Genomic DNA, 24,499 nt, shown 5'->3' with positions numbered 1-24,499 from the left:
GAAATGGAAGTAGTTTATTTTCATGCATCTTTAGTTTCTCATAATATATTCAGGAGTTGTCATCCAACACAAAATGTCTGTCAGACTGCCAACGCAGAGTTTATAAACCCAAACTTTACATTGTTAGTCTGAAGTCAAAGGGTGTTTTTTTACCTTTACAGAAGTGCACTCCTGTGTCAATTAAAAGGAGAGAGAGCTAGTGGGAGGTAGAGTGGGCGAGGGGGAAGAGATTAGCTACAAAAGAGGGGGGGTGAAGCTACAAGACATGAAGAAGTCAGTGAGGAGAGCGACCGAGGAACGTAACAGGCAGAGAAAAAGCATGGAACAGGAGGGAAGAGGTGTGTGGGAGGGGAAGACCGTGGCGATATCAGGAGGTATTGAGGAGCAGAGATGGAGCACGTGTCAGAGGAAGAAATAGGGAGTGAAGTCTAAAATAAGTGTAAAATAACATGCTACCATTTTGTTCAGGTGTCAGGCACATCATATACCAGGTGAGACCCGGGAAAAAAGTTTGGGATACATTGTTTAAATGTTTTTAACACAAGTGTGGGGGGGTGAAAAAGCATGTTACTAAGAAAAGTTAAGTATTTAATTGTAAGTGCAAAATTGTCCTCTTTAGTGGTCAAAACGTAAATGTGATATAATTGAAAAGCCCAATGTCTTCTCAAACAGGACTTAATAAAAACGGCTTGTATGGCCTCAGATACGGACCAAGATCTAAATGTCCACTAGAGGAATAAAATTAACTGCTGGGTCTCAGGAGGATTTAGGTTAACAGGTTTAATAACTTCCAACAGGTGGGATTACAGAATATTTCAAACTGGCAGAAATAGGACCGTGAAGGAGTACGAATGGTAGCAACCGTGTCTAGCCAAGCTGGGACAATCCAACCTGAACACACACTATTTCACTGACCAAACACACATAATGCAAGAGAAGGGCATTCAATACTCCTTGTAATGAGGGCATAAATCTGACTCCACTTGCAAACACACACGGATGACAGCGGTTGTGTGGTTCACACCAAAGGTTTATTAAAAGTCTTGATTCAGCTACAAAAAAATATGAGTATTTAGTCAAAGTATTTAGTACTGACTAGAGCTACATTAAAAAGATAAAGTTATTTTAAAAATTAAAAAACATGACTTAAAAAGATGACAAAAACAGAACATGTGACATACAAACTAAAAGCAGAGGAAGAGAGGGATCAGTGTCGGAGACGAGCACGTCGAGAGGTGCGGGCGATGGGTGTGGTCACCTTTGGTGTCTCACTCTCTGCCATGACAGCATCTGATTGGGTAAAAACAAACATCAGTAACATATGACAAGCAACAACTAACCAGATTTGTTCCTATGAAATTGCAAAGATTAAAATAAATGTAATTTCATTCACTGGGCTCAAATGTACTTCATGACACCATCCTGGGAAGCCAGCACCAACAATCTACTGAGAGCATGAATCAGTTTAAATGCTTTCCATCACTTTAACTGAAAAGCACTGCCAAAACTCCAGACTAAAACAGATTGCACTTTCTAACAGTACAAATACCTTCTTCCTCCTCCTCTTCGTCACTGCTGAAGGTGATAACAGCTTTCTTGGAGGACTTCCGGGTTGGTTTAGGGGTCACAAAGCTATCGTCATGGCAACTGGATACAGAGGGCCTGGCTTGACCTTTGAGGGGAGAGAAAGAAAATCATGGAACATTAGCTAAAGTCTATATAATAGGCAAAAATAAATATATTCAGGAGGGAAAATTCACTGTCTACCAGAAAAGGCACTACACGTGTGTACGCTCACCTTTTTTGGGCCTGCCACCCCGTCCCTTGTTGGGTAGTGGCGTGTGAGTGGTGTTCTGGCTGGACCCAGCTCCCTCAGGCCGTTTTGTCTCCATCTCAGGGCTCTCTACGTTCTCCAGCCCCCGGGTGTGAACCGCTGTCAGACGCTTCTCAAACTCTTCCACCTGGACCTGGGGACAGAAGAATCATTTAGAGGCACAGTCAAGAAATCAGTCTGGATAGTCAGAAAGAGTCAGGATAGTCTTTGGTCTCTCACTTGTCCCAAGTTTGTTATGTATATCTGAATTCGGGGGTGGGGGTGGGGGGGCTAAGGGCTTTCTTAGGTGGTTTGAACTGTACCTTGAGCTGTGGCTTGGCTCCTCGGCGTAGCTTAGCAGTGATGGAGAGGAGAGGCTGGTAGACTCCAGTCTCAGTCAGCTTGTCACTGTAACACTCCCAACACTCCTGGAGCCTCTTCAGCCCTCGCTCACACATAGACAGCAGAGACAGAGACACGGCCAGGTCACACCACTGACGCTCAGTCCTGGAGAGAGAATGGGGGGGAGGGGGTGAAGAAATTTGATTATTCACTTACAACAAATAGTATTTCAAGAACAGAGGAAGCCTGACCTGACATTTGAAGAAATCATTCTCCGCCCATGGTCTCGATGATTCACTGTCTGTCTGTGGCTTAATCTAAAATGCCCTTTCTATAGAGGTCTGTGCTTTGAATGACGAGCCAGAAAGAGGGAAAGAGTTGGCCCTGCGTTCGCTGAACAGACGACCCAGGCCTCGAATACTCCTGAGACTGAGAGGAACTAATGCCAGCCGTTATGACATGGAGTGGGAGAACAGAAATTAGGAGATAGGAAGGAAGAGCGAGGGGAAGACGGGCTGCTCACTTTGCTGTCCTGAAGCGCTGACACAGCTTCTCCACCAGAGACTCAGTCTGTCTCTCCTTAGTGATGTAGGAAAACAGCTGCCTGAAAACAGAGACAGAGGGAAGCATTAAAATAAGGCATTAAAACACCACTCACATATTAGCATCCCATTTCCATGTTATTCAGCACAACAGGTTTCAAACCAGAGTCACAATGTGACCCCAGCATGCCAAGTCATCCAGAGTGTGTAAAGCCTGGGAGAGAACACAGTGGGCGACAGACACACAGATTAAGTAGCCCTTAGATTATTAAAGCTTGCGGGTATTTGAATAACTCCCTGCAAGACACACTATACTGATCACAACACAATATACACAGTGAGAGCAGAAGAGGCACACAGCTCAGTGTGGACACCACTCACTTCATGATGGTGTGGAAGTCTTCCTCGTTCATGGCTCTCTCTGGGTCTGACAGTCTGCTGATGATGTCTGGGAGCAGGTTGTAGATGGCATTGTCCTGGGAGGAGAGGCCACTGTCTGGTTTAGAACATTGGAGGATCCATGACCCTCAGTCTATGTAAAAAGTTCACCAATACACCAACTCCGATTTACAGTGCATTCGGAAAGTATTCCGTTGACTTTTTCAGCATTTTGTTACGTTCCAGCCTTATTCTAAATTTGATTAAATTGTTTTCCCCCTCCTAATTACACACAATACCCCCAAAACGGCAAAGCAAAAACAGGTTGAGAAATGTTTGCTAATTTGTTAAAAATAAAAACCTGAAATAGGACGTTTACATAAGTATTCAGACCCTTTACTCTGTACTTTGTTGAAGCACCTTTGGCAGCGATTACAGCCTCGAGTCTTCTTGGGTATGATGCTACAAGCTTGGCACACCTGTATTTGGGCAGTTTCTCCCATTCTTCTCTGCATATCCTCTCAAGCTCTGTCAGGGTGGATGGGGAGTGTTGCTGCACAGCTATTTTCAGGTCTCTCCAGAGATGTTCGATTGGGTTCAAGTCCGGGCTCTGGCTGGGCCACTCAAGGACATTTAGAGACTTGTCCTGAGCAGGTTTTCATCAAGGATCTCTCTACATTGCGCTGTTCATCTCGATCCTTACTAGTTTCCCAGTCCCTGCCATTGAAAAAAATACTGCTGCCACTATGCGTCACCGTAGGGATGGTGGCAGGTTTCCTCCAGACATAACACTTGGCATTCTGACCAGAATGTTCAATCTTGATTTCATCAGAACAGAGAATCTTGTTTCTCATGGGCAGAGTCCTTTAGGTGCCGTTTGGCAAACTCCAAGTGGGCTGTCATGTGCCTTTTACTGAGGAGTGGCTTCCGTCTGGCCACTCTACCATAAAGGCCTGATTGGTGGAGTGCTGCAGATGTGGTTGTCCTTCTGGAAGATTCTCCTATCTCCACAGAGGAACTCTAGAGCTCTGTCAGAGTGACCATCAGGTTCTTGGTCACCTCCCTGAACAAGGTCCTTCACCACCACTTTCTCAGTTTTGCTGGGCGGCCAGTTCTAGGAAGAGTCTTAGTGGTTCCAAACTTCTTCTATTTAAGAATGGAGGGCACTGTTCTTGGGGACGTTAAATGCTGCATAAAGTTTTTGGTACCCTTCCCCAGATCTGTGCCTCGAACACAATCAAAACTGTCTCAGAGCTCTATGGACAATTCCTTCAACCTCTGCTCTGACATGCACTGTCAACTGTGGGACCTTATGTAGACAGGTGTGCCCCTCTATAAATCATATCCAATAATTGAATTTACCACAGGTGGACTCCAATCAAGTTGTATAAACATCAAGGCTGATCAATGGAAACAGGACGCACCTGAGCTCAATTTCAAGTCTCATAGCAAAGGGTCTGAATACTTATGTAAATAAGGTGTCAAATAAAAACACTGTTTTTGCTTTTGTCATTATGGAGTATGGTGTGTAGATTGGATAAAACAATGAACATTTTCAAATAAGCCTGTACAAGCCTGTACAAAATGTAGAAAAAGTCAAAAGGGTCTGAATATTTCCCGAAGGCACTGTATATCCCAATCAAATAGAAATGCCTGGAAATAATACTGTGTGTACCTTGGAGGCGAGCTCGTTGAAGAAGTTGAGTGCGAGGCTGGCGATGTGTGTCTGGGGGTCGATGAGCAGCACAGCCACCTCGCTGACCTGACCTTTGACCTTGAGCACATCCTTCAGCACTAGTTGGGTCAGAACAGTCACCGCAGTCTGCCTCACCGCCGGGTTCTCGTCACTCAGCCTAGGCAGGGGAGATAGGGACATGTTATGATGAAGAAACAACATTTAAGTGGCATGCAGGTTTCTGCTCTAATCAGGATCAGCTGGGATACCATGGAAAAGAGACTCTGGCTAATCAATGACATGACGCAATCGACTACCTGGGTGAAAATACGACCAGCTATACATTGGACCTGGAGGCTTCGATGCCAATACCCCTGACTGGCATTGACCATAATCCTCTGCTATGCAGTCATTTCAGATGTACGTGTGGGAGGTACAGAAGGCCTCTACCCCGAGGAAGCTCTGACACAAAATGACTGCAGGGTCTCCCTGGCCTCCATTGTTCTAAACAGGGGAATTAATTAACCACATACACTGGGAAGGGATTTGAGGCCAGGTGGGAAAAAAAACAATATGCAACTTCTCCTCCTGCCGTGGATTAGGACGTTTTGCAGAGGAACCAGACTCGCCGGGTGTGTAGTCTGCTATACAGTAGATGGTCATAAGCCACAGCTTCAGTATAATTAACTATGCCTGTAAAACAGTGCATTACCATTAGAGTAAAAATCATGTTTAATACCCTTATCAGTCCTCTCCCAGGGAGGGCTGTCTGTCTTTGAGGAGACCCAACACAATGGAGGTGTGTGGGAGACAATTACTGACCGCTACAAAACACTTACCATGAGGAAAAACCTGGGGATTAGTGTTCATAGTGAAAAGCCTGGAAAACATTATTCATCTGAAACACCTCAAACGTAAGAATAACCAAGCATCATAATTAGCACTATACAAAGACAAAAATGGAACTAGTGAAATGTAAAGAGATAACGAATTGTAATTAAACTTAATGGGGAAGGGGTATGGCTTCAGTGCATCTCAATGTGGGAGGAACAACCAGCAATCATCATTAAGCTTTCTTCAATTAAGTCCCCATCCTTCCTACGGAGTATAACATATGGCATTACCTGAAATTATCCCCCTTCTCCCTCCGATCTACTCATTGTATAATTATACCACCAACAAGTAGTTCTGGACACAATCAGAACCTTCAAGCTGTTCTAGGCCTTTCTGCTCAAATTTTATTTGAGTGCACGAGCGAGCAGCCCGTGGTTGCCACAGTCCAGAAGAGAGGTTGGAGTTCTGAAGAGCACAGTACAATGTACTGTCACGCTATAGCAGAGGTCAAGAATGCTAGTGGAGGACATGACAGCATTTTACAATGCTTCCTATTGGTTTTTTCCTGTTCTGAACATATGGAAATAGGTTTTCGATCAACTGGTTCAGTAGACTGCAGCAGCAGGACTGGGGCGTCTGAAGGAACATTAGCAGACAACCAGATATGGAACGAGCTTGTAGCCCTCAGCCATCCTCATCTAATGGCCATGTTTACCTAAATTAAAAAAGCCACACAATCCATAGTACAAACAGCTGGGTAATTAAATAAAGATCAGCTTGTTTGCTCCTTCCATATTCTAAACAAGTTCTATTAGCTGCTTGGTTAATATTTAGTCACTGAATGACAGTGGCTTGTGGGGGGTACACACCTGGTACAGAGGTTCTGGGTCCAGGTGTTTGGATTACCTGGTACAGAGGTTCTGGGTCCAGGTGTTTGGATTACCTGGTACAGAGGTTCTGGGTCCAGGTGTTTGGATTACCTGGTACAGAGGATCTGGGTCCAGGTGTTTGGATTACCTGGTACAGAGGTTCTGGGTCCAGGTGTTTGGATTACCTGGTACAGAGGTTCTGGGTCCAGGTGTTTGGATTACCTGGTACAGAGGTTCTGGGTCCAGGTGTTTGGATTACCTGGTACAGAGGTTCTGGGTCCAGGTGTTTGGATTACCTGGTACAGAGGTTCTGGGTCCAGGTGTTTGGATTACCTGGTACAGAGGATCTGGGTCCAGGTGTTTGGATTACCTGGTACAGAGGATCTGGGTCCAGGTGTTTGGATTACCTGGTACAGAGGATCTGGGTCCAGGTGTTTGGATTACCTGGTATAGAGGATCTGGGTCCAGGTGTTTGGATTACCTGGTATAGAGGTTCTGGGTCCAGGGCTCCAGGATGTTGGGGAAGCGGACGGTGAGGTCTCCCAGGCCGATGATGGCGTTGGCCCTGACGACGGGCAGAGAGGAGCGCTCCAGCACCGTGAACAGGAGACGGATGTGCTCCTCACACACTGACGGACTGACAGAGGAGAGGGGACAGAGGTTGACAGCAGGAGAGGGGATAGAGGTTGACAGACACACACACACCACACAAAGGAAAATTATAGAAAAACAATGTAGTCTGAGGTGTAGTCTGACCTGATCATCATGTACTGTGAGAGGGCCAGGCAGGCAGCGGTGGTGAGCTGGGGGTGGCAGTATCTCCCTGGGGAACTACACACCCTCACCAACAGGGGCAGGAACGAGCACAACAGGTTCTCCTCTGGGCGGAGAAGATGTGGTTGTCAAGGCAATTAAATCACACCAGGAAAAATGAGTTTTGAAAAAGTTAGGCCTTTCTTACCAGCCAGCAGCTCAGTCTCACAGATCTTCCTGATCAGCTCTGCCTCGGTGTCCTCAGCAGAAGCACCCATCAACCCAAGTTCTTCCTCCACAGAACTGTCATTGGCCGCTTGCTGTGGGAAACATGGATCATGACAGTTGATTAAGAACTCCCTGTTCATGTCTAGTCTACTGAAAAGTTAGTGATTTAATCTAAAGGAGTAATTAGGAAGAAGTTAGCTGTTGAATTTAGCCCCCTGATGGGAAGAATCATCAAGACCTGTCAATCACCGTGTTGCGTGACCAAAATTAAACTCATCAAGCGTTTCCCAGGGAGAAAAGTCACTGATTGGCAAGACAATCCTGCTCACCAGGAGACTCATCAACATCCTTTTCTGATAACATTTGGTTTATGAAATGCAATGAGAATCAATTTGACAAATAGTAAAAGCTCCTTAAACACAGAACATGTGTATATCCCAGCAGTCTCATTACCACTAGGTTTGCAGTATCCTAATTATGACCATTATGTGAATTATTGCATCATTGGTTTGGATTGCCTAAAAATACTGGACATCATAAACATTGTGTTCTCAGGGCGGCAGGGTAGCCTAGTGGTTAGAGCGTTGGACTAGTAACCGAAAGGTTGCAAGTTCATATCCCCGAGCTGACATGGTCGTTCTGCACCTGAACAGGCAGTTAACCCACTGTTCCTAGGCAGTCATTGAAAATAAGAATTTGTTCTTAACTGACTTGCCTAGTTAAATAAAAGGTAAAATAAAATAAATAAATTCCTCCATGTCCAGACTGACCTTGGCCTTACGAGAGGGTACCTTCGCCTTCTCCTCCCTCTCTTCTGTCTCTCCTCTCCTCCTCCGCAGCTCAGTGCTGACGCTGCGCTCCAGGTGGGACACCTGCCAGAACGCCACGCAGCCACACAGAGACAGCAGCTGGGCCAGGGACACGCAGCTCACCGCAGGGACTAGAGGGACAGGAACACCGTACTGATCACGAAGTACCAATACAAAGTACTGGTCATCATAATACACACTAGGCACAGTGAAAGAGCAAGTCATCTATTCATACTACTACTTTGAGAAGGTGTTTTACCAGAGTGCACCAACTTTTAAAATAAATATCCACTTTGTCTCTCACCTTGTTCTCCCTGCTCCTCAGGGTCCTGAGATGCACCCGGCAACTGGCTGACATCCTTGTTTGCTAACATCTCCCCGCCCTCCGCAATCTGGTCCAATAGCAGACGAGAGCAGCGCTGGAGGAGGCGGGAGCAGAGCTGGTCTGGGGACTCGGACAGGAAGTACAGCAGACGGACAGCCTGCTCCATGAAGCTCTGCCAATGAGGGTCCGCCATCACCACACCTGGGGCGGGACCAGACAGACAGTCAGTTAAGAGAGTCAGGGGCAGAGACACTACATTCTTCCACTCAAGAGACAGTGTGTACACACCTTCAGCGATGGCTTGTGTGAGGCAGGTAAAGAGCTGGTTGTCCTGAGGCAGTCTGAATGGAGCTCCTTTGCATTGCTGGGGGGGGGGGGGGGACAATTCAACTCAATCACTTTACACAATTCAAACTCTATAGGGCTGACCCCATTTCGTCACCTGGTAGATTGTTTAGTTCAGGCTGTTGGTTGACTGAGATTTTAGTCAAGCAGTTAAAAAAAAAAAAAGTTCCTGTCTGATTCCCACCTGTCTCAGTGGACTAATCCATTGCAGAGGCCACGGGATGGCACAGTTCATCACTCTAAGACATGAGCTACTGAACTTGTAAGTGATTATATGTTCTAAGAAAATGGTGCAACAGTAATAAATATATTATTTTAGAACAAATGCAGTTTCTCACACGATGGATAGCGGGAGAAGGCGCTGTCCGCGGTTCTGAAATGTAATCTTCAGTGCGCCACTGAATTGGCGCCTTTCCCTTTATGTTGCTATGTGCATAATAGCTAAATTAACCAGCATATTGTTGTTGCGAACAATGCGGCAGAAGCAGAGTAAGGAGAAGAGAAAATAGCCCTAGCCTTAATTGTCTAAGAAACTTGAGAGGAAACTAACGTAGATATATAATCCATAGCATAACTGTTAAAACGTCCCTGGCTTTATAAATCATCAATTTCTACAGAAATAAAACAGATCCTGTTTGTTGCCCGTTTGAGTGTTTAATAGCCTACTGATTCCGTGAGCACCAAGCCTCTAACAACCACAGAATGGCAGATAAAGCAACTTTAAATGTGGCTGTTTTTAATCTTTGCTGTAATAAAGGATGTAGATTTTTGTTAGAACAGACTAAATTTTAAGTAATACCAGAGTTGTTTACACAGTTCCAAACAGGCAGAAAATATTGAAATCTAATAGGACTGGGCAGAGGTGCAGTCATGATGGGTGGGCCTGGGTCCACACACTACGGAGCCAGGCCCAGCCAATCAGAATACATTTTCCCCCACAATTAAAAACAGAAATACTGCTCAGCATCCAGCCTCCCCCTCAGACGATCCCACAGGTAAAGAAGCTAGATGTGTCGGGATCTTTTATTTCAGCTCATGAAAAATGGGACCAACACTTTACATGTTTATATTTTTGTTCAGTATAGTTATGACTTTTGGTCAACCAAGATAGTTTTTTTTTTTGTCTGGGACAGCCCTAGACCTCTAGAAAGTCTAGGCCGGGAATCTACGTGTGGGTTCTTACCCTGACATGGTCAGTGATGTTACAGATGGTGATAACTGAGTCTCTGGCCAGTAGGAAGTCTTCAGTCAACTTTTCTCCCAGAGCCACAGAGCACAGAGTGTCCAGGTTACTGAGGACCACCTCCCTCTCCGCTCTACACAGAGAAACACACAATTACATTAGTCACACTGAATAATCTAAAATGCCACATCTAATCTGATACAATAACACACATACAAACACGCTATTACACACAGCAACTTTAGTGTGGGGTGCACAAATGTTCTTATCAGTAAATGTACATACTGCCATGTCTACACACAACAGAGTAGTAGGCTACGTCATTTAAATTATGCCCAGGCTCCAGATTAATCAATCATCTCATCGGTGCTCAGGCCCTGCGCAGAACACACACAGTCTACGGGGGATTGTGTGTAGGAGGGAGGGTTAGAGGAAGTGAGGGGAGGATTAAAACAGGTTACGGAAAGAGAGGAGGCACGGTATTGTCCATTACAGTGTGGGTGGACTGCAGATAGTCCCCCTCACCCCTCCACCGGCAGTGGCTGTCTTTGAAGGAGACAGAATGTGTGTTTAAAACGCTTGTTCTTCATTGAAAACCCTGGCGGTGAGCCCAGATGTGTGTGGTCGTGACTTAGACTCAATGGAGAGAAGTCTGTGTACTCTGCTGTGCTCCTACTGACAGACTAAAGGTGCCAGCATGCTTCAGTTTGGCTAACCAAATGAGTATGCTAGCATACTCTTAAAAGACATTACCTTTAACGACGAAAAAAAAAGAGTCAATAGTACTGTTTGTCCATTTTGAGACAGCGTAGCCAGGACACTTCCTCAAAATAGTCTGAAATAATCTAAGATAGAAATTAATGACAGAGTTCACGTTTATGCTCAGGATATCCTTTTTTTGTTTTTGCAACTAAGATGTTTGGCAGTATTTCTCAATGAAAAAACATGCACGAAAACGAGTCGTCTCTCGCTGAATGACAGACTATTGAAGAATCCCTACTGTTGACCAATCACCGACAAAGGGGTGTAGACTTGGTGCCCCCGAACTGAAAAAACCTAAGTCTAAAATAAACATGTCACAAGATGTAATAATATATGCACGTCTTCTGAAGTGTTACAGATGGGAAGCATGCAGGCGCCTTAATGAGGTTCAGTGGACAAATTAACCAACGCCAGACTGTTGAGACAAAGCCAAGCACCACAGGTAGGAGTTGCCAATAGGTACAGACCTAGGAACAGTTTACCATACGTCAATAAGGGAACATTGTCAATGGGAGGTTAACAGCAAAACTGGACTTGGATCAGAATCATATTAAACAAAGATCAAGAGATTAAGATATTAGTCAAATGGCCACAAGGCCAACATAAATGTTACTTCCACTTTTAACTCAACCCCTCCGAAAGACAGGTGTAGAAGCCCTCAGATTACCAAAGAAGAGCGCTCATGGACAACTGAATATTGAGGAGAGGTGGGGTTCTCCCTGCCTCACACATACAGGCAAACACACGTCAGTCACACTGTCAGCACCCTCCCACTATTCTCTACCGTGTCTCTTTAACGGGAGAAACATGTGGGTGGGGCCATGTCACTGTAGGCCGGCCCTTACAGCAGAGCAGCCAATCTTCGCTACACTGCCAAGATTACCGGCCAATCAAGACTAAGGAGAACCCAACTCTCTCGTTCAGTTGGCTCGCATTCGCCTTGGTCTCATCATTGGGCAAGAAGTCAAAGGGGACTTAAAGACAGGTGTGGAGTTAGAACTTGTGTTTGTGTGTGGGCCTTACCGTGCAGCCATTCCCAGAAGCAGCACTGCTGCTCGCCTGTGCAGGCTGGAGGTCTCTCGTTTGCCAGTGAACCTCTCCCACAGAACCTGCACCACCGTGGACTGCAGGCTGCTGCCACCACCAAAAAACTCCTGGACCTGGAACGACATGAGAGAGGTGGTGTTGGAACAGATTAGTTGAGAGAGAACGGGGTTAATTACTGAAAGACAGGATGGCTAGAGAGTAATCAGTAAAGAGTAAGGGCTAACAATCACTGGGTAATATTGATGACAGGATGGATAGAGTAATCAGTAAAGAGTAAGGGCTAACAATCACTGGGTAATATTGATGACAGGATGGATAGAGTAATTAGTAAAGAGTAAGGGCTAACAATCACTGGGTAATATTGATGACAGGATGGATAGAGTAATCAGTAAAGAGTAAGGGCTAACAATCACTGGGTAATATTGATGACAGGATGGATAGAGTAATCAGTAAAGAGTAAGGGCTAACAATCACTGGGTAATATTGATGACAGGATGGATAGAGTAATCAGTAAAGAGTAAGGGCTAACAATCACTGGGTAATATTGATGACAGGATGGATAATAAAAGACTAATAAGAGAAGCTCACTATCTCCTCCAGACACTGGATTGTCCCCAGAGAGGCATCCACCATCAGTTCAGACAGACTGTCCACTAGAGTCTGAGCTTTAGCCCTGAGAGGGAGAGAGAGAGAGTCAGGCACCAGAGCAGAGCCCATTGGAGGTTGATGAAGTCACTCCAAGACATTGTTCTACGGTCAATTGTGCAATTTCCCACCTCTACTTCTACCTTGAGTCTGCACCAATGTGCTAGTGGGAGCAAGATTAACAAATGCACAGCATAAAATGTAGTACAGGATGTTTTCACACAGGCAGCCCAATTCTGTTAAAAAATGTTTTGGCACTAATTGGTCTTTTGACCAATCACAAATTTTTTCACATCATTTCAGAGCTGATCGGTCAAAAGACCAATTAGTGAAAATAAGATCAGAATGGGATTGCATGTCTATAAATGCAGCCCGAGAATTGAAACCGCTGGTCCAGGAGGCGGTGCAAATTGGTAGTGGGATCGAGGGACCTGAGGGGTTGATAGAAAGTTTGAAGGTGTGACAGCGTACCTGGTGTTGTCTCCCTGGGGGTTAAGGTAGAGGCGTCTGTAGGCCTGCACCACAGCATCTTTAATGGCAGCGTCAGTAGACCAGACCAGAGGCAGCATCTTCCTCACGCCAGTCAGAGAGTTCGCCACACTGAACTCGCATACTGTCACACAGAACTGCACCGCCTCCTGGACCACTGAGACACATTCATTCCTCAATACCCCACACATTACATTGTCTCAGAACACATGCATGGAGTCATTGGGGTGAGATGTTGACTGTGCAGGTGATAAAGGTATGGTAATGCAGGTGTAGGTAAGATGAGGTGTGTTTGTACCTGAGGTAGTCTTCCAGTAGAGCATGGTGTTGATGACAGCGATGGCTCTCTCCACCTGCAGGGCAAAGCTCTCAGTGTCTTTCAGATACTGCAACAGCATCTCCTGTTTCTTCAGCTCGCTCTCCTCCACCCCTTCCTTCCCCCCATCCCCTGCTCTCTCCTTCTGGGGGGTGGAAGGCAGGTCCTCTCTGATCTCAGAGGTGTCCTGGTCAGGACCTGGGGAGGAACAGAGGTCAGATTAGAAAAATGTTCTAATGAGAGCAGAGGCGAACATCTTAAATCCAGTCAGTGTGAGCACACATTTGTTCCAGGCCACATGATTTAACTAAATAGTGGTCTAAAATGAAGACCAGTGTTAGTTCTCAGGTGTTAGAGCTAGGTTTGGGTGATTCACCAGTAGAAAACATTTTCACCCACCCCATCAGTATTGCTGTCATCCAAAACTACACCTCCTACACTGCTGAAAGCCCACAGCACTAGATTGACCTTAATTACATTTTGATTGGTTATAGCATACTCTTATTCTAGCACTGATTTCACCACTTGTTTTTAAAGGCTTGGTACTGAATCATTTGTTTAATCGATATGAAAGTGTTTTGATTGAGTGATTACGACTCTTTCAGCAGAGTGCTGGTTAGTTCTGAATAGAGTTTACTTACTAGACTTGTATTATGCGGTTCTTTCAAAGTGCACTTACTGTAAGTCGGTTCTAGATAAGAGCATGCACTAAATGACCCAACATTTTCAGAATGCTAACTTTTCCCCCTCCCTTTCTATCTCCTACACTTAACCAATACACGTTCTTGGTGATGTGATTGACAGACAGAGTTCAGTACCTTTGAAGAGCAGGGCCAGTGTGTCCAAGAGAGTCTCGGGGGTGAGAGTGGTCAGAGACGAGAACATCTCAGACTCTGGGAACAGGCTGTGTGCTAGCACACACAGACGCACTGCATTCCTGATACACAAACAACAATCAGTTATTATGTGATGACTGTAGAGTTCAGCTTGGAATGCCAATTGGTATCTCATTTCTATAAACAGTTGATCTTGACTTGTTACAAATCTAGTCACGTGGGCAGTGTTTAAAAGTTATTTGATTTTGCCTATTGGATAGGATTAAATAGAATGAATAGAACGAGCCCCCCACTTACCGGTATTTGTTGACGCGGAGGAACTGGGCGATCTGTACGGCGGTGGCCCTGTCGTCCTCCTCTCCAACCTCGTCCTCCTCCCTCTCCTGCTGTTCCCCCTCACTGGTGGGCTCCAGCTCCGCTCTGACGGTGAGGAGCAGCTCAGGCTCCATAGCGGCCCACAGCTCGGAGGCCTTGATCACTGCCACTGGACAGAGAGACCAAAGGAATATGGTTAAATGGGAAATCAACACTAAAATCATTTTGCATCATGATGATGTGGCTGGTGACACTGCTTCTCAAAAGTCCAATATCTTGAAAACTTGACTGCTGACATGAAAAACATTTTTTGGGACTGTATCAGGGGATTAATGAAAAAATAAAATAGAGCTTGAGTGGAGTTTCCCTTTAATGATATAGTTTGGACAAAAGAGGCAGAAGAAGCTCAGAATGAATGAATTCTATTGTTACAAAGCCCTCAGATTAACAAAGAAGAGCGCTCAAGGCCAACTGAATATTGAGAAGTTCTCCATGCCTCACACATACAGACAAACACACGTCAGTCACACTGTCAGCACCCTCCCACTATTCTCTACCGTGTTTCTTTAACGGGAGAAACATGTGGGTGGGGCCAAGTCACTGTAGGCCGGCCCTTACAGCAGAGCAGCCAATCTCCGCTACACTGCCAAGATTACCGGCCAAATCGAGACGAGAGATCCCAACCCTCTTTCAGTTGGCTCACATTCGCCTTGGTCTCATCATTGGGCATTATAGAAAAGATAAATATAAAAGGTGGGGTGTGTATAATTTACCAGGTGCGTTTTCCTGCAGTCTCTCTCTAAGCTCTCGGAGTTTATCCATCTCCTTCTCCAGGGGTTTCTTCAGGTCAGCACTGCTCAACTACAGATGAAAAAAAAACAATTGTAAGACACTGTTGTGTGTGTACTTCACAGTAGTGGTTGTTCGAGTGTGTGCGTGCACCTTGCAGCTGTAGGGGTTGTGCGCGATGAAGGCAGCCAGTAGCTGGATGGCACTCTTGACCACATTGATGGATTTGTCCATCAGCCTTCCCACTGCCAACCCCATCACTTCACTGTACCTGTTCAGGGGCAGAGCCTGGTGGTGGGGGGAAATCACACAGGACATTAGAGGAACATTCAGTAATCCCAGCGGAAGTGATGCTATCCTTGTCGCCTTTCCTTCAAAAACAAAATAGTCAGGTTTTTGCTGTAAATAAAATAATTCAAATAATTTCTGTGGGGCTTGAGAATGACAATCAAACAGGGATGATGTTGAGGGACAATTCACTTCAAACCAGCACAGAAGTGTTGGTGACTTTACTGAATGTTGAGGCCACTGCATAGCTGTCACTAAGATTTCTGAATGCCCTCAGATTACCAAAGAAAATGTTCATAGCCATAGCAAAGGCCATAAACCAAGAGTTGTGTCTCCTTGCCAATTGAAACATATTCTCACACTCACAAAGACTTACAGCAGCCTCCATCCTGCCTTCTCCCTTGTCTCTGGGATGGGCAGAGGATGAGGAGGACTGCTAGTTTACTGTAGGTGGGCCCTTACAGCAGAGCAGCCAATCTTCACCACACTGCCAAGATTACCCACCAATCAACAGGAAGGAGAACAATCTCTCAGCCTGATTGGCTCATACTTGCCATGATCTCATCACTGGGCATTGGTGAATACATAATACTGCAGTTTCATAACAGTGCAAGTAGCATTCGGAATTTGCTTCATACATCAACATAGTTGTTTGGGATAAACTTTTAGAGATGTAAGCACACACACTCGCACCTTGCTGTTGACGATGCGCGTGTAGACCTGCAGCACTCGGGCCCTGACGTAGGAGTGTGTGTCGTGGAGGTGCTCCTGCAGTGTGTCCATGAAGCGGTCCCTGTCAGCTCTGCCAGACTCATCTAGTCCATCTCCACTCAGGACCCTGACCAGAACCTCTCCCAACACTTCACACACTGCCACACGCAAACTAGGGCTCTGCAGGCACAGAGAGGTTTGAACATTCAGTAATGACAAGTTATTAAGGACATAATGATTGATCAAAGGAAGCACAATTTCAAGGGAAAAAGTAGTACTAAAAAACCTTATGTTGGGGATCATGGTGTACGAGTTACCTCACCCTCCAGGTGTGTGAGTAACACACTGATGTTATGGATCATGGTGTATGAGTTACCTCACCCTCCAGGTGTGTGAGTAACACACTGATGTTATGGATCATGGTGTATGAGTTACCTCGCCCTCCAGGTGTGTGAGTAACACACTGATGTTATGGATCATGGTGTATGAGTTACCTCGCCCTCCAGGTGTGTGAGTAACACACTGATGTTGGGGATCATGGTGTCTGGGACCAGGGTGCCCAGTTCAGACAGGAAGCTGGAGAAGGCCTTGACCCCTGACCCCTCTCTGGCCAGCTCCTCACTAGACTTCTGACCGATCTCCCTGAGAGAGGAGGTTCAGTATAGAAAACAGGGCATCAGAACAGAGACGTCATACACATTCCAACTCAAGTCGCTAATATGTTTCTCTCGCAACACTTTATGAACAGGGATAAAAAGGACATGACACAAGGACCTTAGACATTCTAGCGGTAAATTATACACCAATACAGAAAGTAATCTCTTCAACTGACCTCATGACCTCTCCTACAATAGCCTTGACTCCATACTCAGTGCTCCACACAGACACCGCCTGGGCACACACTGACGACAGCTGCTCAAAGTGCTGCAGCAGCTGGATCACCTTCACACTGGCACCTGTGGATGGAGAAAGAGAGGACATCAGTACAACGCTTCACTTGAACACCACACCACTAATACAAAGGCAGTGGAGCAGTAACATTTGCATGCATCAGTATAGGTTCTATGGAGCTGTCTAATAACAGTGGTTTGGGGGTGTTGAGTTACTGACCCAGAAGGTGGTTGTATTTCTTGACCTGCACCCCCAGCAGGTGAATGATGGCGTCTCTGGTGGGCTTGTTCTTCACGTGGCTGATGGTTGGGTTCTCCAGGAGCTTATAGCAGCAGCATGTCACACAGCTGAGGACATAAAGTATACTGTAAGTCCTGTAGACTGCTGCTCGTCGCTCACTATGTTCTCTACCTAGAGTGAAACTCCACAAACCCATGTTTCCTCCAGCCCCACACACTCATCCACAGTCTGGCCCTCTCACCTGATGAACTCCTCCTCGACCAAAGAGAGGCTCCAAAGGGAGCGGATGTCCAGCTGAAGGAGCTGTGTTAGAGCCTGCAGCACCGTCTCCCTCTCAGAGTCCCACTGTAGTAGACCTTCTCCTGCAGCCTTCCCCTTCTTACTGCCCTGAGGGAGTCGACAGAAAGTTCACTTCAAACTGTCAACACAGTACAGGACTCGGGAGGGTTGAGATTCTAGATTGACTGAAAGGGTATACTGTACTATCCTTATGCAGTTACAATATCCTTTTGCAGTTAGAGTGACTCCTTGTTTGAGGCCACTATGCATAGCAGTCACAAAGATCTGGGTGTGGTTTTTGAATGCCCTCAGATTACCAAAGAAAAATGTCATAGCCATAGCAAAGGCCATCAACGAAGAGTTGTGTCTCCATGCCAACTGAAACATATTCTCACACAAAACATTTCAGCAGCCTCCGTCCTGCCTTCTCCCATGTCTCTGGGATGGGCAGAGGATGAGGAGGACTGCTAGTTTACTATAGGTGGGCCCTTACAGCAGAGCAGCCAATCTTCACCACTCTGCCAAGATTACCCACCAATCAGGAGGAAGGAGCACACTCTCAGCCTGATAGGCTCATACTTGCCATGATCTCATCACTGGGCATTAGTGGATGTATTAATTGACTATAGAGCATGCTATGAGACTACATATTCAAATATGACTGGGTGCAGAAGGACCTACCTTACTGGGTGCAGTGACGATACTCTGCCTGTAAGAGTCACTCTCCAGGATTTCTGTGAGCTTGCAGAGGAGGAATACACTCATTTTGACAGCATTGAGCTGCTCCTTGCGGTCCGGGGCGGAGAGTGAGGCGTTGAGGAGGAGGGAGGGCAGGGAGACGGACAGGCCACTCACCACTAATAGAGAACGCAATGAAATACGGATGAGGACTTCGACTGAATAGTGAGCACTAGCAGGCACAAGTATGCCATCATGTGTATAAGTTGAAAGACATTTCAACACACACCATCACAAACACTGACCTTGTATGAGTAACTCCAGGGTGTCCTCTTTCACACTCATGTCCACTTTATGGCAATGCCTGTGACATACAATAGAATGCAACATGAGTCAACATTCGAGAAATCACATCATAGTTGTGGTAGGTTTAAGAAATAAAAAATACAATAATTTGGGTAAATGTAGCTACTCACTGCAGCACAGTGTAACCCGTGTCAAAGTGTTCCAGGATACACAATGGACCCTGGCTTCTCAGTGCAGCCTTGAAACCTGGAAAATATATAGAATAGTAAAGGAGTTGCTTGGTCAGATTTCAGGATGACAATAGTCTAACAATTGTAAGTCTGTAACAAACTATGGGATATTTACTGTTGAGATGGGAGGGCAGTTGTTTAGGGGAGACGACATCCTGAACCACGTACTGGTTAATGCCCCCAGTCTTCACCAGGTCACCCACGCACACAGGCACAAAGAAGTCCCACGACATCACTATACACGAAAAAAACTTGTTAGCCGTGTGGTTGACATTCTAGGTATCGTTAATTATAGTAAGGTAAATTCATTCCATGTAGCTAGAAACGACCCAATCACACTAATTTATTAACGAAGTTAACTTGGTCAAAAGAAAGCTAGCTATTAGTTACGTGTTTGTTTCGATTTATTCGCGAACTAGTTAACGTTAGTTAGCTACCTTAGTTAGCCACAATATAACTTTAGCTAGCTACGTTAATTTATTTTAAGATAGCTACAGTATTTAACGTTGTTTTTAGTCAACTAACTGACTAGCTATATTTCACAACTAAGAAAAAGTCCAGACATAAGTAACGTTAACCAAGTATAACAAACTTACCAATATTTTTTTTAGCGCTCTTAGCCACAATTTCGGATCTTTAGAAACTGTTGAACAGATTGAAACAGCACGGTTCTACTCTAAACGGTTTGTGGCGAAGGGTTTTGAATTTAACAGCAGCGCGCCAAAGGACTACGTCATCGGCATCGCTCCCCTCCTCCCACTGACCCTCTTCCGTGAACAAACTACGCCATCTGTCTGCGGATAACTGACGCTACAATGTTATTAATGCTTTATTACTGCAAACTCAAATATTGCAATATCAAGTACAGTAAATCTGATAACCTCATGCAACATACAATTGTAGCTATGCTGTTCAGAACCAATCTACATGATAAAGGACAAAAAGGACAAGACTGATTTGAGGTAGTAGCTGTATTCAAACTGAAAATACAATTTTCCTCACATGTACCCAGGTGTCAGCTACAGTATTGATATTTCCCTTATGCAATGTATTCGCTCTTAACCAGATCTATCATTTTGAAAATGTAAAAAGTCAAAAGTAGTTCAATCAACTAACTACCACACAGATAAAAGCGCTAATGTCTTGAATTAACATTTCCCCACTCAGTCAGGCTAAAATACGTGTTTTAGAGCGCACACAATATAATCGAAAATTATGTAACAAACTTGAAAGCACAACAGTTCTCGATGGTCCAACACTGCATCCATTACAATACGTCAATCCACTTCACTCCAGTCAATCACATGTAGTCAAACACACACTGCAATATTATGGACACTAACTGTCACATTTTAGTGTTTATTGTTCAGTTACAAAAAAATAGAAACATAAAAATGTAAAAACAAAGCAACTCTCGTACCTATCAACTCTCATAACCTCTGAAACATTTTTAAATACATCTGTAACCACATATCTCCATCACACTGCATTAAACCAAGACAGAACAATCAAGTAAACAAAAAAAGAAAGCACCAATTGTTCAATGCTAGAAGACCGATAAACAATGTAATACTATCCTGGGGACAGAAACTGTCATGTTACTTTCTCTTCATTACTAACGTAGTATCCTGACTCTACAATCGGTTGGCCCCTCTACCTTAGGGGCTTACTTTCTCTTTCTGTCTTGAGAGCAGCGTGGACAATACCTGCAGAGTTAGAAAAAAAGGAAATATTCAGTTGTAAACCTTAAAATCCCATCATTATTTCCGCTATGTAAGATACACACTCACCGGCCAGTTTATCAGGTACACCACCCTGTTTATAAAAATGGATCTCTCCTACAGACAGTGAGTCACGTGGCCGTAGCTTGCTATATAAAGCCGGCATTCAGTTACTGTTTGATTGAACGTTAAAATTGGCAAAACAAGTGACCTAAGCGATTGAGTGTGGTATGATCGTCATTGCCAGGCGCGTCAGATCCAATATCTCAGAAACAGCTGCCCTCCTGAGCTTTTCACACACGGCAGTGTCTGCGGTTTACCGAGAACGGTGTGACAAACAAAAAAAACTCCAGTCAGCAGCAGTCCTGTGAGCAAAAACTGTAAGCGTTGATGAGAGGTCGAAGGAGAAGGGCAAGAATCGTACAAGATAACAGGCGGGACCGCAAACAGACAAATAACGGCGCAATGCAACAGTGCTGTGCAGAACGGCCTCTAGGAATGCACAACTTATCGATCCTTGGCACGAATGGGCTATTACAGCAGACGACCACACCGGGTTCCACTCCTATCAGCTAAAAACAAGAAGAGTGGCTTCAGTGGACACGTGATCACCAACACCGGACGATTGAGGAGTGGAAAAACATCACCTGTTCCAACGAATCCCGGTTCCTGTTGCGTCATGCTGATGGCAGAGTCAGGATTTAGCATAAGCAGTCCATGGACCCATCCTGCCTGGTGTCACCTGCGTACCACTGTCCAATCTGCAGCAACTGTGTGATGCCATCGCGTCAGCAGGACAAACATCCCTGTGGAATGTTTCTGACTTGTAGAATCCATGCCCCAAATAATTCAGGCTGTTCTAGAGGCAAAGGGTGGTCTGACCCTGTACTAGATGTGTGTATCTAATAAACTGGCCAGTGAGTGTAGTATGTACAGTTAGTCTGTGGAGGTTGGCTGATTCCCTCACCATTTCCCTCTTGGTTTCGTCGTCAGGCCCACGCAGGCAAAGTGGAACCACTCGATGGAACACTGCAAAAACAATCAACACAGGGGTTTGATGAAGTCTGTACACACTGTAGCTTTCAAGACCCAGGATCAACACAACAATATAGGTCAGGTCAGTGCACACACTGGGGGAAACTCAGAGGTTTCTGGGGAAACTCACGTCTGTGTTGTCACAGCCAATCATCTCTCCATAGGACACCTGGTGACACAGGCAGTAGGTGGGCTCATTGGGGTCCACTGGCATGTCCAGCACGTCAGAGGGATGCACATTCCCAAAATTAGCAGCTGGAGCAGTGAACTCCCCCCTGACAATGAGAGTTGTGGGTGAGCGCGCACGCACACACACACACACACACACACACACACACAATTAAGGCCAATGAAAGAGATTGTCTTCAAGGAAGGAAGTGATAGAGTGCACAATAACAAACGCACGGCTGGAGAAGTTTGACTTTCTTCTGTGCACTCTTCGGACTGCCATCTTCATCTGAGCTCTTCACTTTAGACCGAGTTTTAGCCACCTTCTTCTCTTTCAGCCCCCTGGACTCACCTGAAATATCAGAACATAGCTTTAAATATACAGTGAGCTCCAAAAGTATTGGATAAGTGACATTTTAATTATACAATGACTATGGGGTTAAAGTGCAGACGGTCAGCTTTAATTTGAGGGTATTTTTGTCCATATCGGGTGAATCGTTTAGAAATTACAACACTTTTTGTACATAGTCACCCCCATTTTAGGGGACCAAAAACTGTGGAACAAGTTCACTTATGTGTATTAAAATAGTAAAAGGTTTATTATTTGGTCCCATATTCCTAGCACGCAACGATTACATCAAGCTTGTGACTGTACAAACTTATTGGATGTATTTGCTATTTGTTTTGGTTGTTTCAGAATATTTTGTGCCTAATAGAAATGAATGGTAAATAATGCATTGTCATTTTGGAGTCACTTTTAATGTAAACAAAGAATATCATGTTTCTAAACACTCGACATTAAGGTCGATGCTACCATGATTACGGATAGTCCTGAATTGTGAATAAACTGGCCAGTGAGTGGTGAGAAAGTTAGATGCACAAATACACCGCCAAGACATGCTAACCTTTCACCATTGCAATAACGGGGGGGGGGGGGGTGTATGAATTTTATGCCTCTTTCACTCATTATTCACGATTCATTCAGGACTATCCGTAATCATGGTAGCATCCACATGAATGTAGAGTATTTAGAAATATATTCTTATTTACAATAAAAGTGACTCCAAAATGACAATACATTTACCATCGTTTTTTCTCGGAATGATTTGATATTTTGAAGTGTGCCAAGATGCTACAAGGCAAACACTCATGAGAAACAGACCCGAACGTACACACACACACACACACTTCAAATACGTACATTTCTTTCCCTTACTGGAAGTGGAATCATAGTCTGTGCTCTCTATCTGCTTCTCCTTCAGGTCGGCCTCAAAGCGGGCCAGGTCTGTGTCCAGTCTCCGGATGTGCTTGTCCACCTAGGGAACAACCACTGCACTTTAGGATTCATTTGACTGACCCACACAGGCTCCAATACAAAAGACGCACAGAGCTCCAAAGTACTACTACTGACCATCTCATAAGTCTGCATGGCCAGTTGCACTTTGTCATCCCCAAACTCCTTGCTTTTGCTGTACGACTGCTGGATCTGCCTCAGAATAGTAAGCTTCTGTTCAGACGAGAGGGTCCTGGCGTTGGATGTGTAATCTTTTGCCAGGGAGTCGATCTGACCCTTTAGATCTGTGAGAAAGACAGATGGGTTGGGTGAGAAGTTTGGATAAGCAATTTTATTGATGGCACTTGTCTGAGAATATCAGCCTTATGTGATGTGTGTTACTGTGTCACTTGCTTCCACATAACATGTTTTTTTTTAAATGAAGTATGTGTATCTGGGGCTTTTACAAGTATGAATGGATCTAAGAAATCCCATGCCTGTGCCCTTCAAAAGCACAACAAAGTACTGCTATGTAAAGACGCCTCACAGAATTCTAGTGCAGCTTTTGGTCTATATGACCTGACGATGTTTGAAGATTAGATTATTGAATGGTAAATTGTTGAGGACCGTGGACATGAATGTTATGGAGGCGAGACAGATTTCATTTGCATACATTCATCATGGGCAATTCAAATGCACAACTTGTGGGTGGGCTGACTGCTACTTTATTATGCATTGTAAACATGGTTCACACATACTCTGCAGAGTAGTGAATTGGTCGGTAACAGTTGTAGTTAGTGTTATTTCTCACCCTCCGTACGTTGATCCAAGTCCCTCATCAAATTGAAGTTCCTCTGCAATTCAAATGGCAGGTTCTCTATGCCTGTGGCGAGAAATTAACAATCATCAACTTTTGACTAATAGTCACTAAAAATACAAACTATTGGTATAACAAATGTATATTCAATTTGTGAAGATACTCTAGCTAGGCTATTGCCTAGCAGGCAAAACGACCGTTGGTGTTGCTTAGCTAGGTAGCTAGCGGCCTAATTCTCCAAATAAAGCATTCCTTCTTGCAACGCATTGACTAAACATACAGAAAAATTTAAATTGATAGCTAAACTATCGAAAACATAAGCAGATTTTTATCTTCAAATCTTTTAAATAGAAAATGAACTCACTGTCCAAATAGTGTTCCAAATACATTCCCGCCGCCATCTTGGAAAATGTAAACAACACAACTTCCGGCGAGGACGTGTTCTTTGGTTTTATCCGAAATCAAATCTAAGTACCGGTATTTTATTATCAATCGATAATGCATACGGATATTGTATTTGCACCGTGTCAGAGACTGAATGTAATTGATTAAACATACCGTTTATGA

General features: G+C 44.7%; 2 protein-coding genes and 4 non-coding genes across 7 annotated transcripts; all 6 read right to left on the bottom strand.

The window, feature by feature from the left end:
- Positions 1-1,009: 1,009 nt before the first annotated feature.
- Positions 1,010-19,595, bottom strand: ncapd2 (non-SMC condensin I complex, subunit D2). Of its 2 annotated transcripts, none has more exons than XM_036968998.1 (32): positions 19,515-19,595; positions 19,034-19,153; positions 18,859-18,934; positions 18,688-18,746; positions 18,386-18,561; positions 17,667-17,812; positions 17,405-17,532; positions 17,127-17,250; positions 16,789-16,936; positions 16,277-16,474; positions 15,449-15,583; positions 15,280-15,367; positions 14,489-14,675; positions 14,174-14,292; positions 13,338-13,553; positions 13,022-13,196; positions 12,494-12,578; positions 11,882-12,018; positions 10,097-10,229; positions 8,857-8,932; positions 8,548-8,769; positions 8,205-8,374; positions 7,415-7,526; positions 7,210-7,333; positions 6,935-7,090; positions 4,751-4,928; positions 3,079-3,173; positions 2,679-2,759; positions 2,137-2,320; positions 1,799-1,967; positions 1,550-1,672; positions 1,010-1,290 (listed from the first exon to the last, which is right to left on the bottom strand). In XM_036968998.1, exons 2-32 carry the CDS (start codon positions 19,149-19,151, stop codon positions 1,208-1,210), a joined length of 4,221 nt encoding a protein of 1,406 aa, XP_036824893.1. In that variant the 5' UTR covers positions 19,152-19,153; positions 19,515-19,595; the 3' UTR covers positions 1,010-1,207. The 2 variants fall into 2 exon arrangements, with proteins under 2 accessions (XP_036824893.1, XP_036824894.1); XM_036968999.1 differs by having other exon boundaries at positions 1,010-1,292; positions 1,555-1,672.
- On the bottom strand, positions 11,512-11,816 carry LOC118964382. The gene has a single exon (XR_005051432.1). It is a non-coding gene; the product is annotated as a small nucleolar RNA U85 (small nucleolar RNA).
- Positions 14,941-15,234, bottom strand: LOC118964381. The gene has a single exon (XR_005051431.1). It is a non-coding gene; the product is annotated as a small nucleolar RNA U85 (small nucleolar RNA).
- LOC118964379 lies at positions 15,852-16,156 on the bottom strand. Its single transcript, XR_005051429.1, has one exon. It is a non-coding gene; the product is annotated as a small nucleolar RNA U85 (small nucleolar RNA).
- LOC118964380 lies at positions 18,008-18,306 on the bottom strand. The gene has a single exon (XR_005051430.1). It is a non-coding gene; the product is annotated as a small nucleolar RNA U85 (small nucleolar RNA).
- Positions 19,596-19,874: 279 nt separating the features above from the next.
- Positions 19,875-24,429, bottom strand: LOC110509378 (inhibitor of growth protein 4). Its single transcript, XM_021590277.2, has 8 exons — positions 24,297-24,429; positions 23,927-23,998; positions 23,254-23,420; positions 23,044-23,158; positions 22,080-22,194; positions 21,805-21,949; positions 21,607-21,668; positions 19,875-20,624 (listed from the first exon to the last, which is right to left on the bottom strand). The coding sequence occupies exons 1-8, from the start codon at positions 24,331-24,333 to the stop codon at positions 20,585-20,587; spliced, it is 753 nt and encodes a 250-aa protein (XP_021445952.1). The 5' UTR covers positions 24,334-24,429; the 3' UTR covers positions 19,875-20,584.
- Between the last annotated feature and the right edge of the window lie 70 nt (positions 24,430-24,499).

This window comes from Oncorhynchus mykiss, chromosome 3 (genome assembly GCF_013265735.2).
Source record: "Oncorhynchus mykiss isolate Arlee chromosome 3, USDA_OmykA_1.1, whole genome shotgun sequence".
In the NCBI taxonomy this organism is placed as follows: domain Eukaryota; kingdom Metazoa; phylum Chordata; class Actinopteri; order Salmoniformes; family Salmonidae; genus Oncorhynchus; species Oncorhynchus mykiss.
This window is presented reverse-complemented; position numbering and strand designations above follow the sequence as displayed.